At 39.7% G+C, this 15,114-nt stretch overlaps 1 protein-coding gene across 2 annotated transcripts in view; it reads left to right on the forward strand.

Moving 5' to 3' along the window:
- The first annotated feature begins 1,417 nt into the window (after positions 1-1,417).
- Positions 1,418-15,114, forward strand: part of top2a (DNA topoisomerase II alpha) — a 46,954-nt gene continuing 33,257 nt past the window's right edge. The window contains exons 1-12 of one of the 2 annotated variants that reach the window (XM_073071420.1): positions 1,418-1,711; positions 1,799-1,843; positions 2,788-2,934; positions 3,580-3,670; positions 3,756-3,819; positions 4,403-4,548; positions 4,984-5,081; positions 7,114-7,326; positions 7,798-7,971; positions 11,997-12,098; positions 12,556-12,693; positions 12,911-13,049. In XM_073071420.1, the coding sequence (XP_072927521.1) occupies positions 1,817-1,843; positions 2,788-2,934; positions 3,580-3,670; positions 3,756-3,819; positions 4,403-4,548; positions 4,984-5,081; positions 7,114-7,326; positions 7,798-7,971; positions 11,997-12,098; positions 12,556-12,693; positions 12,911-13,049 (1,339 nt within the window). In that variant the 5' untranslated portion in view covers positions 1,418-1,711; positions 1,799-1,816. The other variant, XM_073071419.1, reaches the window with a different exon arrangement.

The raw sequence follows: 15,114 nt of genomic DNA on the forward strand, positions 1-15,114 counted from the left end.
CGGGGGTGGTGGTGCTACCTATCTAAAATGAGTTTTTGCAGGGTGGGATGTCTGCCACCACCATTCCTCATTCCCACTTCCTTCTTCTTACCTGCCCATCAACTCCATCTGGTGCTCCACCCTCTTCAATGGCCTTCTGTCTTCTCCGATCAGACTCCCCCCTTCTCTAGCCCTCTATCTTTTTCACCAATCAACTTCCCAGCAGATTCACTTGTGTTGCCTTTGAATTCACTACTGCGAAGCCTCTTCCAGTGATGCCTACACTGAAGAAGTTCAGATCTTTTCTCCGACGGGAGTTCAGCGAGAGCCTCTCTCTCTGCTCCAAACCTACTATTTCTTCGGCCCTGAAACTTTTGGACCACACGCTTACCCAGACCCGGTATTACAGTCACATATCCTTCCTTGGTGAATGTCTCCGCAACCAACTAACTCCAACTGGCTTCAGGATTCATTTCCGGCATGAACATTCAACTCACAGACCTCTGTTGATACCCCTGCCCCCCCTTACCCCATCCTTATCCCTCTCTATATTTTAGTCTGGTTCTCTTTCTCTCTCTTTTCCCCCCTCACTATAATCTCCCCCCCCCCACCTTTCCTTCTCTTTTATTTCCCATAATTCTCCACCTTCCCCCAGCCCATTTCCCTCCAGCCTATCACTTCCCAGCTCTCTACTTCATCCCTCCCCCCACTTCTTATCCCCCCTCGACCATCCCATATTACTTCACTCCTGATGAAGGGTTTCGGCCTGAAACATCGTCACTACCTCCTCCCATAGATGCTGTCTGGCCTGCTGAGTTCTGCCAGCATTTTGTGTTTTTCTTTACTTCATCCCTCGTGGTTTCACCTATCACCTTGTATTTCTTCCTCCCCTTCCCCCACCTCCTAACTCTGACTCTTCATCTCTTTTTCTCCTGTCCTGATGAAAACTCTCAGCATGAAACCTCGACTGTGTAATTTTCCCATCGATGCTACCTGGCCTGCTGAGTGCCTGCAAAGGGGTGTGTGTGTGTGTTTTGCTTGGATTTGGATTTAGAGTATCTGCAGATTTTCTCCTGTTTCTGATTGGAAAAAAACTTAAACTCTTCCTTCCTTTTATTTAAATCCTGTCTACTGCCTTCATCAGTGGACGATAAACCACTACAATCCTTAATCGACCATTTTGCTATTCACCTTCCTCCACATTTAATCGAATACCACTTCCTGTTCGCTACCTTTGCCTTCTCCGTCGCTTCCGGCCATCTCTACCCTTTACTGCCTGACAGCAATTCCCAATAGCAGGCTCAGTCCTTTGTACCAACCCCAACAGGACTCCGGAGTCTGAGGGCCATAGCGTAACATTTTTTAATCTTAAGCAATGCACAAAATGCTGGAGGAACTCAGCAGATCAGGCAGCATCCATGGAAACAAAGAGTTGACGTTTCGGGCCGAGACCCTTGGATGCCTTCATCATTTTGTGTATTTTTCTTTGGATTTCTAACATTTGCAGAATTTCTTGTGTTTATCTTTTTCAATCTTATTCTGTTTACGTGAAGTAATTGTGGACTACAACTTCCACAATGCATCTCGCATCGGGCAGTGAACCAAACTGTCCAATCATATTTGAAGCCTGAACCGTTAACGCTCTCAGGGGGACAGAGGCGCAACGTCTCCTGTGATTGGCTGCTGTATAGGCGCGCTGAAACGCAACTGGACTGGCGTTCGACGAACGAAGGTTTTTGAATTTCATTAGCGTTTGAGCGCGAGCGCGAAGCGTTGTGCTTTTTTGGTCTACTCTGACAAAATAATTATTTTCCCTTAGGTTTTTTTCTGTGGAACAATGGATATTGCCTCAAGTCCCTTGCGAGTAAGTATAACTTAATTAACAGACTTCCTCTCGGATCTATTTATAGTTAGAATCTTAAAAACAAGGATAGAAGTTAAGTATTTCGGTTTTAAAGCTTAAGATTTATCCTGGGGATTTCCCCTCAAATGAACCTTTAATGTAAAAAGTTAGAAATCTTGTTTCGTGTGAATAGAACGGCTTTAAAATAAATTATTGAACATAATTTGCAGGGCTTTGCAAACGTGCGTTCATGCTCTTTAACGGTTTGCTTCTTGTCCATTCTCTTATCGAAAGGCGTACCACACGGTAAACAACTGTCTTGGCAAAATTCAGTGTCCTTTCATAATTAATAGTTTACTTTTAGGCATTTACTTCGTTTTTTGTTTTTACCATAAAACAAAATTGGTTTATTGTTGCTGCATGTACATCCATTTCTGTATATGATATTTTGAGGTAATACAAAAGGAAAGCAATTCAGCTTATTTTTTTAACGTGTTCATGAAGCAGAGTAAAATGCGCAGTTTGTGTCAACGACCAATATAACCTAGGGATGTGCTGGGGCTCATTACAGGCAAAATTAGCCGACTAGCGGCCAGCAAAGAGCGAGGGGAAAAAACCTTTTCTTGTCGGTGACTACTGTGTTGGGACGATTGTTTTAAGTTATATATCAATGATTTGGACGATGGAATCGATGGATTTTTTGCAAAGTTTGCAGACGACATGAAGTGCAGAAGCCTCCCATCCGTTTTGGTCACTGAAGTCGTGAATTTAATATCTAACTTTAGCTGACAAAGCTTGCTTTGTACGTATTATTTGCATGTTTATAATTTAAATTTTTATTATATTTACCTCGATTTGTACTTCAGGAACAAATATCACTGTGATGATTGTACGCTCTAGAATCAATTGTTTGATGACAAAGTTTTTACTATTAACATTTCTAATTTGTTTTTGTCTTTCCACAGCCGTTGCTTCCCAATCAGGTCACTAAGGTGAAGAAAGGTGATGATCGAAGATTGTCCGTGGAAAGAATCTACCAGAAGAAGACACAGCTAGAGCATATTTTGCTCCGTCCAGACAGTTATATTGGCTCTGTGGAACCTGTTTCACAGGTAAAGATTTGACTTGTCTACAATTAATGTAAAGTACTAAAGTAATATTTAATAATAATACTCATCCACTATTTTGTTTGTGATCTTCAGATTGTTAATTGATGAATTAATGTATCACAAAATATGGTCATCACTCATCTTTTAAGAAAATATTTAATTTCCGTTTAAGATGATTGGAGCTATTTTATCTTATTTTGATCTAGTGATTTATCCTTGTGCTTTTCCGTTTTCAAAGGTATTTCAGTGTTAACAATTTACTTGACATCAGTCTTGAAGGGAGAATTGAGATCAAATGGTGTATATTTGCAGGAGTGCATGAATAGCAAATACATACTGTTAACCCATCTCCTCCTTGGAGGGAATTAAAGATATTGTCTAAGGGTAGTCCCCCTGTCTGTCCTTTATAAATCTCAAGGCATTGTTTTATGTTGTGACACTAGGTCTGCTTGTCTTGCTGTAATGTCCACATGTTTTTTTTAAAGCTGCACACTGACACTAATCAGCTGCAGAAATTTGCTAAATTTCTTTTTCGCACTGACCTCTCCTTGTTCCAGGCTGCTGAATTTATAAATTTTATGAATGCTCATTTTGAGATGAGAAAATAACAGCTATGGGTGGAAATGATGTTTCTCTATTTCTTCACAGCAAATGTGGGTGTATGATGAAGAAATTGGTTTAAATTGCAGAGAAGTGACCTTTGTTCCTGGTTTATACAAGATATTTGATGAAATTTTAGGTAGGTGGGGAATAGTTATGTTACCTTTCTAAATTTGTGCTACAAAGTTACAATGGCAAATTAACTTCATGTCTTGTTTAACTAGTGAATGCGGCTGATAACAAGCAGAGAGATAAAAATATGTCCTGCATCAAAATCACCATTGACCCGTAAGTCATTTGAAATTTATTTTGAAATCTTTTGTTTTTTCCAAAATGTTTTGAACATGTTGATGAGTGAACGAAGAAGTATTGCTTTAAAGCTAATTACAAATGTACATTGGTTTAGAAGGCAATAGTGTCAGATGACCTCAAGAATTAAATAGTGCCCACTCTTCAGACAAAGTGTAATCCCAAATCATTTATATCTTCAAATTGTTTTCTAATTCTTTGGCTGTGAACTTGTGCCATTGACACAGTCCAAAGCAGAGGATGTATTACAAAAATATAGTAGAACCGTACCCATGAAATAGTAAATTAATTATGTCTTGTAAATTAAATGTGCATAATAGAATGCAGGCGATGTATTAACTTGCCTGTAATTTCCCAACATTAACATTAATTCTCTTTAGTTGATTATGCATACTTAGATATTGTTAGGTCCTCTGGTAATTGTGCTGTCCAGGACAAGAAATATGTGCACTCCCATTTTCTGTAAGGATTCCACTGGTGATTATTGCACACGGAATCTTTACAATGGTACAATAAGTAGAGTGTATTATAGCAAGCAAAATAACTGTTTTCTCTATGACAGTGAGAACAATACAATTACTGTATGGAATAATGGAAAGGGGATTCCTGTTGTGGAGCATAAAGTGGAGAAGGTTTATGTTCCTAATCTCATTTTTGGCCAGCTACTGACCTCCAGCAACTATGATGATGAACAGAAGAAAGTCACTGGTGAGATTGAACTTTGAACTTCAAGTAATAATGAATATGATTATTTTAAGTATGAGATAGAAATCATTTGTAGCTTTTCAAATTGCAAACTATTTTGAATTTAGTTTAAAATTTAAGTTCACGTGATCATTCTAACCAATAAATGAAATATAGTTAAAATGTAAGCTTACGAAAGCGATTTCATTGCATGTCTATCAGAATAGAAAAGCCAGCCTAAAACTAATATGTTTTTGTCCAGGGGAACTGTACAGAAAACTGTGTTATATCAATGTAATTTCTATATTTATTTGTTTCCTCTATATTTGGATTTAATGCTTAACTGCCTTATGTATGATACTCTTAAGTAACACAAATAATAAAATGTCTTTGTAAGTTGCAACTTTTGGCATCAATTTATGCCTTTTTTAATTAACTAGAGATAATTTCCCTTTTCAGGTGGGCGAAATGGTTATGGTGCAAAGCTCTGCAACATTTTCAGTTCAAAGTTTACTGTGGAAACTGCTTGTAAGGAGTACAAGAAATGTTTCAAACAGGTACATTAAGCTTCTGACAATTGTAATTGAATTCATCTCTTCGTCTAATGTCGATACAGGTTTCCCCTGCTATTCGAAGGTAGAGCGTTCCTATGAAATGGTTCGTAAGCTGGAATGTCATAAAGTGAAGAAGAAGTTACCATTTATTTATATGGGAAAGATTTGTGAGCGTTCACAGACCCAAAAAATAACCTACCAATTCATGTCAAATAGCACAGAAAACCTAAATTAACAGTAACATATAGTAAAAGCAGGAATGATCTGATAAATACACCACCTATATAAAGTAGGAATACTTTTCTGCAATTATTGCAGCACTGTCCACCGTAGCGAAAATCTCACGCAAGCGCTCTCGGCAGAAAGACTTGGCGCAAGCACTCAAGGCAAAAACACTCGGCGCAAGCACTCTTGGCAGAAGCACTCTTTCCAGTAATCTTTAAGCTATGAAGCTGCCAAATCATACCAAATAACACATAAAAATACACAGCCTATATAAAGTAGAAATAATGTACGTCCTGTGTAGTTTCACTTACCGGAATCGGGAAGACAGCGAGCACACTGATGATGGTGTGTTAGGCTGAGTCGTCGGAGGTTGGGGTGGTGGGAGGTAGAGGAGACTGGGGTGTCATCTCATCGTCGTCTGTTTACATCAGGGCAGGCAGGTCATCTATGTCTGCCTGCCTCGATGTCGAAGGTCAAGGTTAATCGTCTGCTGTGGAAGGCTTGAAAAACAACAGTATGCTTGACTGCTTAGCCTCACACATTTTTCTATCATACAGTTCTTTGTAAGCACTCAAACCATCCTGTAAATATGCCCTAAACCTATGTACCCTTTCAAAATTAAAGTTGTACTTTTCTGCAATCATTGCAGCGTTGTCAATCGCAGCAAAAATCTCACGCAGTTGCTTCACCTTCAGTTCCTGGACGACTTCACTTTCGCTACTGCGTTCGGCTTCAATTGTTATCCTTTCCTCTTGCAATTGTATCAGCTCTTCATCTGTTAGTTCTTGGTCATGGGATGCCAGAACCTCTTCAACATCATCTTCGTCAACTTCCACAAACCCTTAGCCAAACTCACTATGTCCTTACTTCGTTCACCACGATCAAAACGCTTTATTATATCTAGTTTTACGCTAATTGTAACACCCTTGCGCGCTCTTTTAGGCTTTTCCGATACCTTAGAACTCATCTTGCTAACGGATGCACAAAATAAATCGACAAAGTACAAATGCTCACGGGCACGTGTTTAAGCAATGCCGGCTAGAATGCAGTTCTGGGGGAGGAGCTTGGGGGCTCGGTGCGTGCGCTGCCTTTTTTCGCGCGCCAACTTTTACGCGTGCTGCCTTTTATCGTAACAGTGAAAACGCCTTCTGTTAGCGAAAACAGGTAACTAATGTAGGTCTTTCGTAACAGTGAGGTGTAAAGTGAACGTTAGAAAAACGGGACCTGTATTTACATAGAACTTTAATATTTAGTATTCAGTGTAAAGAAGCTAGAGGATGTACCCTTAAAGATTTTTTGCGATAAGTAATGAAACCTTTATCTATGTTCAAATTTTGAATGGGTTATAGTGGGTTATGATCATCAGGAGGAAAGGTGGTTTAGATGGCCCTCAATTTTTTCCACCATACAGCAGCAAGATCATTGCTGAACCTTAACTCCCAAGTCCACTCCCCCTACTAAAACTTATCTTTGATTCAATAGTACATAGATTGTTCCAGCCTACTATGCAATATGATCAGACGTACCATTGATTTATGTCATTTAAAGCTGAATATTTTAAAACCTTAGCTTGAACTGTACTCAGTTACTGAGCCTCTGCAACTCTTTTTGATTAGATGGATTCGCGTTTTGTGTGGAAACTATTCAGTCAAATGGTTAAGTGGCTTCCCTCACTGTCTACCTATTTTAATAATAAACAGCTGTCGTTTTAATTATATTTCAATTACAATCTTCATAAATGAACTTGATAAGATATTATTGCATTTAATCAAGGGTTGAATTCCTAATTTTATTTTGCTCTCTTCTGTAGACCTGGAAGAACAATATGGGTGAGACACAAGAGGCTAAAATCAAGCATTTTGATGGTGATGATTACACTTGTATCACCTTTCAACCTGATCTCCCTAAATTCAAAATGCAAACTCTTGATAAAGACATTGTGGCAATTATGTCAAGAAGAGCATATGATATTGCTGGCACCTGCAAAGGGGTGAAAGTTTTCCTAAATGGCAAAAAGTTACCTGTACGTTTCATATAATAGACTGGATATTTAATTCTCAGTATACATATTTGAGGTCAAATGTTTTTTAATGAATCACACTCAGGAAATTGTAAGGGGATTTGTGCTTGTTTTGTAATTGTGTTGATTTGTTCTAATTTTACTATTATACATGAACAGTAGATTATGTATATTTATATTGAGTGTAGTAAAATAATGCTTTGGTTCTTTTCACTACAGATAATCCCAGAATGGTTATTTTGTGCCATTTACATTAGTTTTAAACCTGTCATTTCTTGAATAAGAAGGGAGGTGAACAGTTTAGACATTGAGGACTCTGATATATGGCACTCTTCTTCCTATTTAAAAAAAAATCAGTGCAAGAGTAAATAAATGGTTTTGTAATTTTCTGGATATTGGCTTAAATGCATTTAAACAAAATAATTTTCTTAAATAGACCATAATATTGATGCCATTATCCTGCACTACTTGTAGGTTTCTGGATTCCGTAGTTATGTGGATCTTTACATAAGTGGCAAAGTGGATGAAGTGGGCAACCCACTCAAAATAGTGCATGAAGTTGTTAACGAAAGATGGGAAGTCTGCGTGACGATGAGTGAGAAAGGCTTCCAGCAGATAAGCTTTGCAAATAGCATTGCTACCACAAAGGTAACTAATTTAGACTGTAATTCAGATACTTAATAGAATCATCAGTGGTTCTCCTGTTAGCTCATTGTGATTAGTGAAGTGACTGAACCACACAAACTTCAAAGGTCTGCGGTTTTAACTTACTACGTTGGGATAACTTATCTCAATCAGGCAATAGTTTGAAGAAGTATCAGCAGACTCTGACTCAAAAATAATAGCTTATTTGTTGCCTGTGAAATTGTAACTCAGCTTTGGAGTTGATGTTTTTAGAAAAAGTAAAAATGACATATCAAAGCTTTTTTTCATTATAATAGATTGCATTTAGAAACATAAACTCTACAGCACAATACAGGCCCCTTGGCCCTCGATGCTGTGCCAAACATATACTTAAATTACCTAGGGTTACCCATAGCCCTTATTATTCTAAGCTACCTGTACCAATCCAAGCTTCTCCTAAAAGACCCTATTGTGTCCGCCTCCACCACCATCGCCGGCAGCCCATTCCATGCACTCACCACTCTTTATGTTTACATAATAAAAACTTGCCCCTGACATCTCTTCTGTACCTACTTCCATGCACCTTAAAACTGTGCTCTCTCATGTTAGCCATCTCAGCCCTGGGGGGGAAAAGCCTCTCACTATCCACAAGATAAATACCTCTCATCATCTTATACACCTCTGTCAGGTCACCTCTCGCCCTCCCATCACTCCAAGGAGAAAAGGCCAAGTTCACTCAACCTATTCTCATCAGGCATGCTCCCCAATTCAGGCAACATCCTTGTAAATCTCCTCTACACCCTTTCTATAGTTTTTACATCATTCCTGTAGTGAGGTGACCAGAATTGAGTACAGTACTCGTGGGGTCTGACCAGGGTTTATACAGCTGTAACATTACCTCTCAGCTGTTGAACTCAATCCCATGGTTGATGAAGGCCGATGCACGGTATACCTTAACCACACAGTCAACCTGTGCAGCAGCTTTCACCCCAAGATCCCTCTGATCCTCCACACTGCCAGGAATCTTGCCATTAATACTATATTCTGCCATCATATTTGACCTACCAAAATGAACCACCTCACACTTATCTGGGTTGAACTCCATTTGCCACTTCTCAGCCCAGTTTTGCATCCTATCAATGTCCCGCTGTAACCTCTGAACAGCCCTCCACACTATCCACAACACCTCCAATCTTTGTGTCATCAGCAAATTTACTAACCCATCCTTCCACTTCCACATCCAGGTCATTTATAAAAATCACAAAGAGAAGGGGTCCCAGAACAGATCCCTGAGGCACACCACTGGTCACCAACCTCCATGCAGAATATGGCCTGTCTACAACCACTCTTTGCCTTCTGTGTGCAAGCCAGTTCTGGATCCACAAGGCAATGTCCCCTTGGATCCCATGCCTCCTTACTTTCTCAATAAGCCTTGCATGGGGTACCTTATCAAATGCCTTGCTGAAATCCATATACACTACATTACTACTCTACCTTCATCAATGTGTTTAGTCACGTCCTCAAAAAATTCACTCAGGCCAGTAAGGCGCATGAGCTGCCTTTGACAAAGCCATGCTGACTATTCCTAATCATATTATGCCTCTCCAAATGTTCATAAATCCTGCCTTTCACAATCTTCATCAACTTAACAACCACTGAAGTAAGATTCACTGGTCTATAATTTCCTGGGCTATCTTTACTCCCTTTCTTAAACAAGGGAACAACATCTGCAACCCTCCAATCCTCCAGAACCTTTCCTGTCCCATTGATGATGCAAAGATCATTGCCAGAGGTTCAGCAATCTTCTCCCTCACCTCCCTCAGTAGCCTGGTGTTTATCTCATCTGGTCCTGGTGACTTATCCTACTTGATGCTTTCCAAAATCTCCAGCCCTTCCTCTTCATTAATGTCTATATGCTCAAGCTTTTCAGTCTGCTGTAAGTCATCCCTACAATCGTCAAGGTCCTTTTCCATAGTGAATACTGAAACAACGTATTCATTAAGTACCACCTCTGGTTCCATACACACTTTTCCACTGTCACACTTGATTGGTCCTGTTCTCTCTACTCTTGTCCTGTTGCTCTTGACATACTTGTAGAACACCTTGGGGTTTTCCTTAATCCTGTCCGCCAAGGCTTTCTCATGGCCCCTTCTGGCTCTCTTAATTTCATTCTTAAGCTCCTTCCTGTTAGCCTTATAATCTTCTAGATCTTTATCATTACCTAGTTTTTTTTTTTAACCTTTCATAAGCTTTTCTTGACGAGATTTTCAACAGCGTTTGTACACCATGGTTCCTGTACCCTACCATCCTTTCCCTGTCTCATTGGAAGTACCTTAGCAGAATGCCACGCAAATATCCCCTGAACATTTACCACATTACTGCCATACATTTCCCTGAGAACATCTGCTCCCAGTTTATACTTCCTAGTTCCTTACTAGGAAAAAAAATTTAAAATTTTTTTAAAAATTTAAAAATTAAACATTTTCCTAACTTGTCTGTTCCTATCCCTCGCCAATGCTATGGTAAAGGAGGTAGAATAGTGATTACTATCTCCAAAATGCTGCCCTACTGAGAGACCTGACACCTGACCAGGTTCATTTCCAGATCAAGTACCTCTCTTGTAGGCTTATCTACATATTTATCAGGAAACCTTCCTAAACACACCTAACAAACTCCACTCTATCTAAACATCCTGTTCTAGGGAGATGCCAATCAATATTTGGGAAATTAAGATCTCCCACCACGACAACTCTGTTATTATTGCACTGTTCCAGAACCTGTGTCTCTATCTGCTCCTCGATGTCCCTGTTACTATTGGGTGGTCTAAAAAAACACAATAAAGTTATTGACCCCTTCCAGTTTCTAACTTCCACTTGCAGAGACTCGGTGGACAATCCCTTTATGACTTCCTCTTTTTTTTTTTTGCAGCTGTGATGCTATCTCTGATCAGCAGTGCCACGTCCCCAACTCTTGCCCCTCTCTCCCTGTCCTTTGAAACAACTAAAGCCTGCCATTCTAAGTAGCCATTCCTGCCCCTGAGCCATCCACATCTCTGTAATGTCCACGACATCATAGCTCCAAGTACTGATCCACACTCCAAGCTCATCTGCTTTGTTCATGATACTCTTTGCATTAAAATAGACACATCTCAAGCCATCAGTCTGAGCATATCCCTTCTCTATCACCTACCTATCCTACTTCTCACACTGTCTACAAGCTTTCTCGATTTGTGAGCCAACCTCCCCTTCCTCCGTCTCTTCAGTACAGTTCCCACCCCCCAGCAGTTCTAGTTTAAACTCTCCGAAAATCCTTAGCAAACCTCCTTGCCAGGATATTGGTCCCCCTCTCGGATTCAAGTGCAAATCCATCCTTGTTGTACGGGTCACACCTGCCCCAAAAGAGGTTCCACAGGGCCAGACTGTACCTCTGTTGCTACTGCTAGATAGGTCATCCCTCCTGCCCCCAATAGTACTCAAACAGGAGCACTTAATGTAGGTGCTCTCTATCACCTCCTTGCTTTCCCTCACCAGACAAAGATCATCGAGCTGCATCTCCAGTTCCCTAACCCAGTTCCTAAGGAGCTGCAACTCAAACCACCTGGCGCAGATGTGGGAGGCTGTGAATCTCCTGGACATCCCACATCTGACACCCAGTACAGAACACAGGCCTCGCAGACGTATTTCCTATTCCTCACAAATAAGTTAACTCACTTTGACCTATTATAGCTGAAGCCCCGTTGATTCAAAGCCCTCCTACTCTGACGCCCGCTCTATAAAGCTGTCTTTTGAAACTCGCTGACATCCACGTGCCTGTGCAGTTGTGCCTTGACCTCTACTTAATACCTATAAAGTGCAAAATTTGTTGTGCTTTTAGCTTCAGGGTTTTTGGGAATATTGGTAACAAGACCACTGGATTTGGCCTTCATTATCCTTTTAAACCGATAGTACCCCAAAGTCTCACTTAGGTTCTGAAATTCACTAAAACACTTAAGTACCATTTGTCTGAGGGCATTACTTGCAGAGCACTTAAGTGTTTGATTTTTTTTTCAGGGTGGCCGACATGTTGACTATGTCACTGACCAATTGGTTAACAAATTAATTGAGGTTGTAAAAAAGAAGAATAAAGGTGGTGTGACAGTGAAACCATTCCAGGTAAGAATTGCCCAAAATGCAGAATGGTAACATTTAATTTTTTAAGTGAATTGCATCTTTTAGCTGTATCTAATAGTGTTAATTTCTTCAATCTTCACTTTTAGGGTTGGCAGTACTCTACCAACGTTTCAAAGGCAATCACTAGGCATCTGATAACTTTGCATAATACTGAAAAATCCTCCATTTTAGAAATAATAAATGAAGTTGCATACTAATCTTTACAAAATAGAGCTACCTTAGAATGATGACTAGTCTTAGTTACCTTCTCAATTTGCCATCTGAATGTCTTGGTTTTTAATCTTCAGAGTTGCTGGTTACAGTAATCTTCCTTTCATGAAGCTTGGTAGTGATGTATTGGTTTTGCTTTTTATGACTTAAGCATTTTGATTGCACTAATTTATCTGTTCTTTAAGACAGAAAAAGTATCTGTATTAAGTTGTGAATTTGATTGTGACAGGTAAAGAATCACCTCTGGGTCTTTGTGAATAGCTTGATTGAAAACCCAACGTTTGACTCCCAGACTAAAGAGAACATGACTCTTCAAGCAAAGAATTTTGGTTCACGATGTGTATTATCTGAGAAGTTCATCAAAGCGGTATGTTATGTTTTTAACTAGATACATAACTGCATTTTTAGATTTGCACAATTTGCTTGAACTTCACTGAAGCTGTGTCATCACTTAAACAGCAAATTTGGAAACTCATTTTTGATGGGAAATCAAATTATTCTGCCTTAATTGCTTTGGTTTATTAAAGCTGTTATCCTAGTGGCAGAATTTTATTTCACCAAATAATTTTATGTATTTGTTGTAGGTGATGACCTGTGGTATCATTGAAAGCATCCTGAATTGGGTTCGGTTTAAAGCCCAAAATATGCTTAATAAAAAATGTTCAGGAGCAAAACAAACCAAGATCAAGGGAATTCCAAAACTGGATGATGCTAATGATGCTGGTACAATAATTCTTCTTATTTGGGGCTCTTGGCACTAGCATGACATTATTAACAATTAAGTTTAGAATTGATACATACGTGAAGAATGTTTAATGAGGAAGTTTATAGGTTTGAAAGATTTTAATTGTTATGCTCACTTAATACTAAATATAGTAATCTTAACTGTAAGGAAAAAGTATTAATATCATAAGTACAGCACAGAAATAGGCTCTTTGATGCATCCAGTCTATGCCAAAATCATTTATACTGCCTACTCCCGTCAACCTGCTCCGGAGCCACTTCCCTACCATCTATGTACCTATCCAAACTTCTCTTAAACATTGAAATCAAGCTCACATGCTCCACTTGTGCAGACAGCTCATTCCACAATTTCATGACCATTTGATGTGAAGAAGTTTCCCCTCCTATTCACCCATCGCCCTTAACTCATGACCTGACTTTTCCACCTGACTTCAGAGGAAAAAGCTGGCTTGTGTTTATCCTATCTCCCTCATAATTTTGTTTACCTCTATCGAATCTCCCCTCAATGTTTTACGTTCTAAAGAATATAGTCTTAACCTATTCAATCATTCCTCGTATCTCAGGTCCTCCAGACCTGGCAACATTCTTGTAAATTTTCTCTGTACTCTTTCAACCTTGCTTACATCTTTCCTGTAGGTAGGTGACTAAAACTGGACACAATACTTAAAATTAGGCATCACCAACTTTTTACGCAACTTCAACATAACATCCCATCTTCTGTACTCAGTACATAAATTTATGAAAGCCAATGTGCCAAAAACTTACTTTACAACCCTATCTACTTGTGATTCCACTTTCAATGAATTATGGACCTGTATTCCTAGATCCATTTGTTCTACCACGCTTTTCAGTACCCTGATGTTCACTGTGTAAGACCTACCCTGGTTGGTCCATCTGAAGTACAAAACCTCACACTTGCCTGCATTAAATTCCATCTGCCATTTTTCCAGCTGATGCAGATCCCTCTAAGTCATGATAGCCTTCCTCACTGTCCACTACACCCCCAATCTTGGTGTCATCCAGAAGTTGCTGATCTAGTTAACCACATTATCAACCAGATCATTAGTATAGATGTCAAACAACAAAGGACCCAGCATCAATCCCTGTAGCACACCACTAGTTACAGGCCTCAGCCAGAGAGGCAACCTTCCACTACCACTCTGGCTTCTCCCACAAAGCCAATGTCTAATCCAATTTGCTACCTCATCTTGAATGCCAAGTGACTGAACCTTCTTGACCAGCCTCCCATACAGTGCCTTGTCCATGTAGACAACATCCATTGCCTTGCCTTCATCCACTTTCCTGGTGACTTCCTCGACCTACCATGCACGAAGCCATGCTGACTATCCTTAATCAGTCCAAATACTTGTATATCCAGTCCTTTAGAATACCTTCCAATAACTTTCCCACAACTGATGTCAGATTTACCAGCCTATAATTTCCAGGTTTATATTTAGAGTTTTTTAAACAACAGAACAAAATTGGCAATCATCCAATCCTCTGGTACGTCCCCTGTCGCTAAAGATTACTTAAATATTTCTGCACTTTCCTCCCATAGAACACCTTGTCAAGCCCTGGGAATTTATCCACCCTGATTTACCTCAGGGTAGCAAACGCCGCCTCCTCTAATCTGTATAGAGTCCATGAAGTTGATGCCACTTTGCCTCACTTCTATAGACTCTGTATCTGTCTCCTGAGTAAATACAGATGCAAAGAATTCATTTAAGATCTCCTTCATCTGTTTTGGCTCCACACATGGATTACCATTCTGGTCTTCTAAAGGACCAATTTTGTTCTTTGCAATCCTTTTACTCTTAAAATACCTGTAGAATCCCTTAGGATTCTCCTTCACCTTGTCTGCTAGGGCAACTTTATGTCTTTGTGTAGTCTTCCTGATTTCTTTGTGTTCTCTTGCATTTCCTAAACTGCATAAGCACCTGCCTATACATACTATGTACCTCCTTTTTTTTCCCCCCCTTAACCAGGGCCTCAATATTTCTTGAAGATGAAGGTTCCCTAAGCATGTTATCTTTACCTTTTATCC

The sequence above is a fragment of the Hemitrygon akajei genome, chromosome 18 (genome assembly GCF_048418815.1).
Source record: "Hemitrygon akajei chromosome 18, sHemAka1.3, whole genome shotgun sequence".
In the NCBI taxonomy this organism is placed as follows: domain Eukaryota; kingdom Metazoa; phylum Chordata; class Chondrichthyes; order Myliobatiformes; family Dasyatidae; genus Hemitrygon; species Hemitrygon akajei.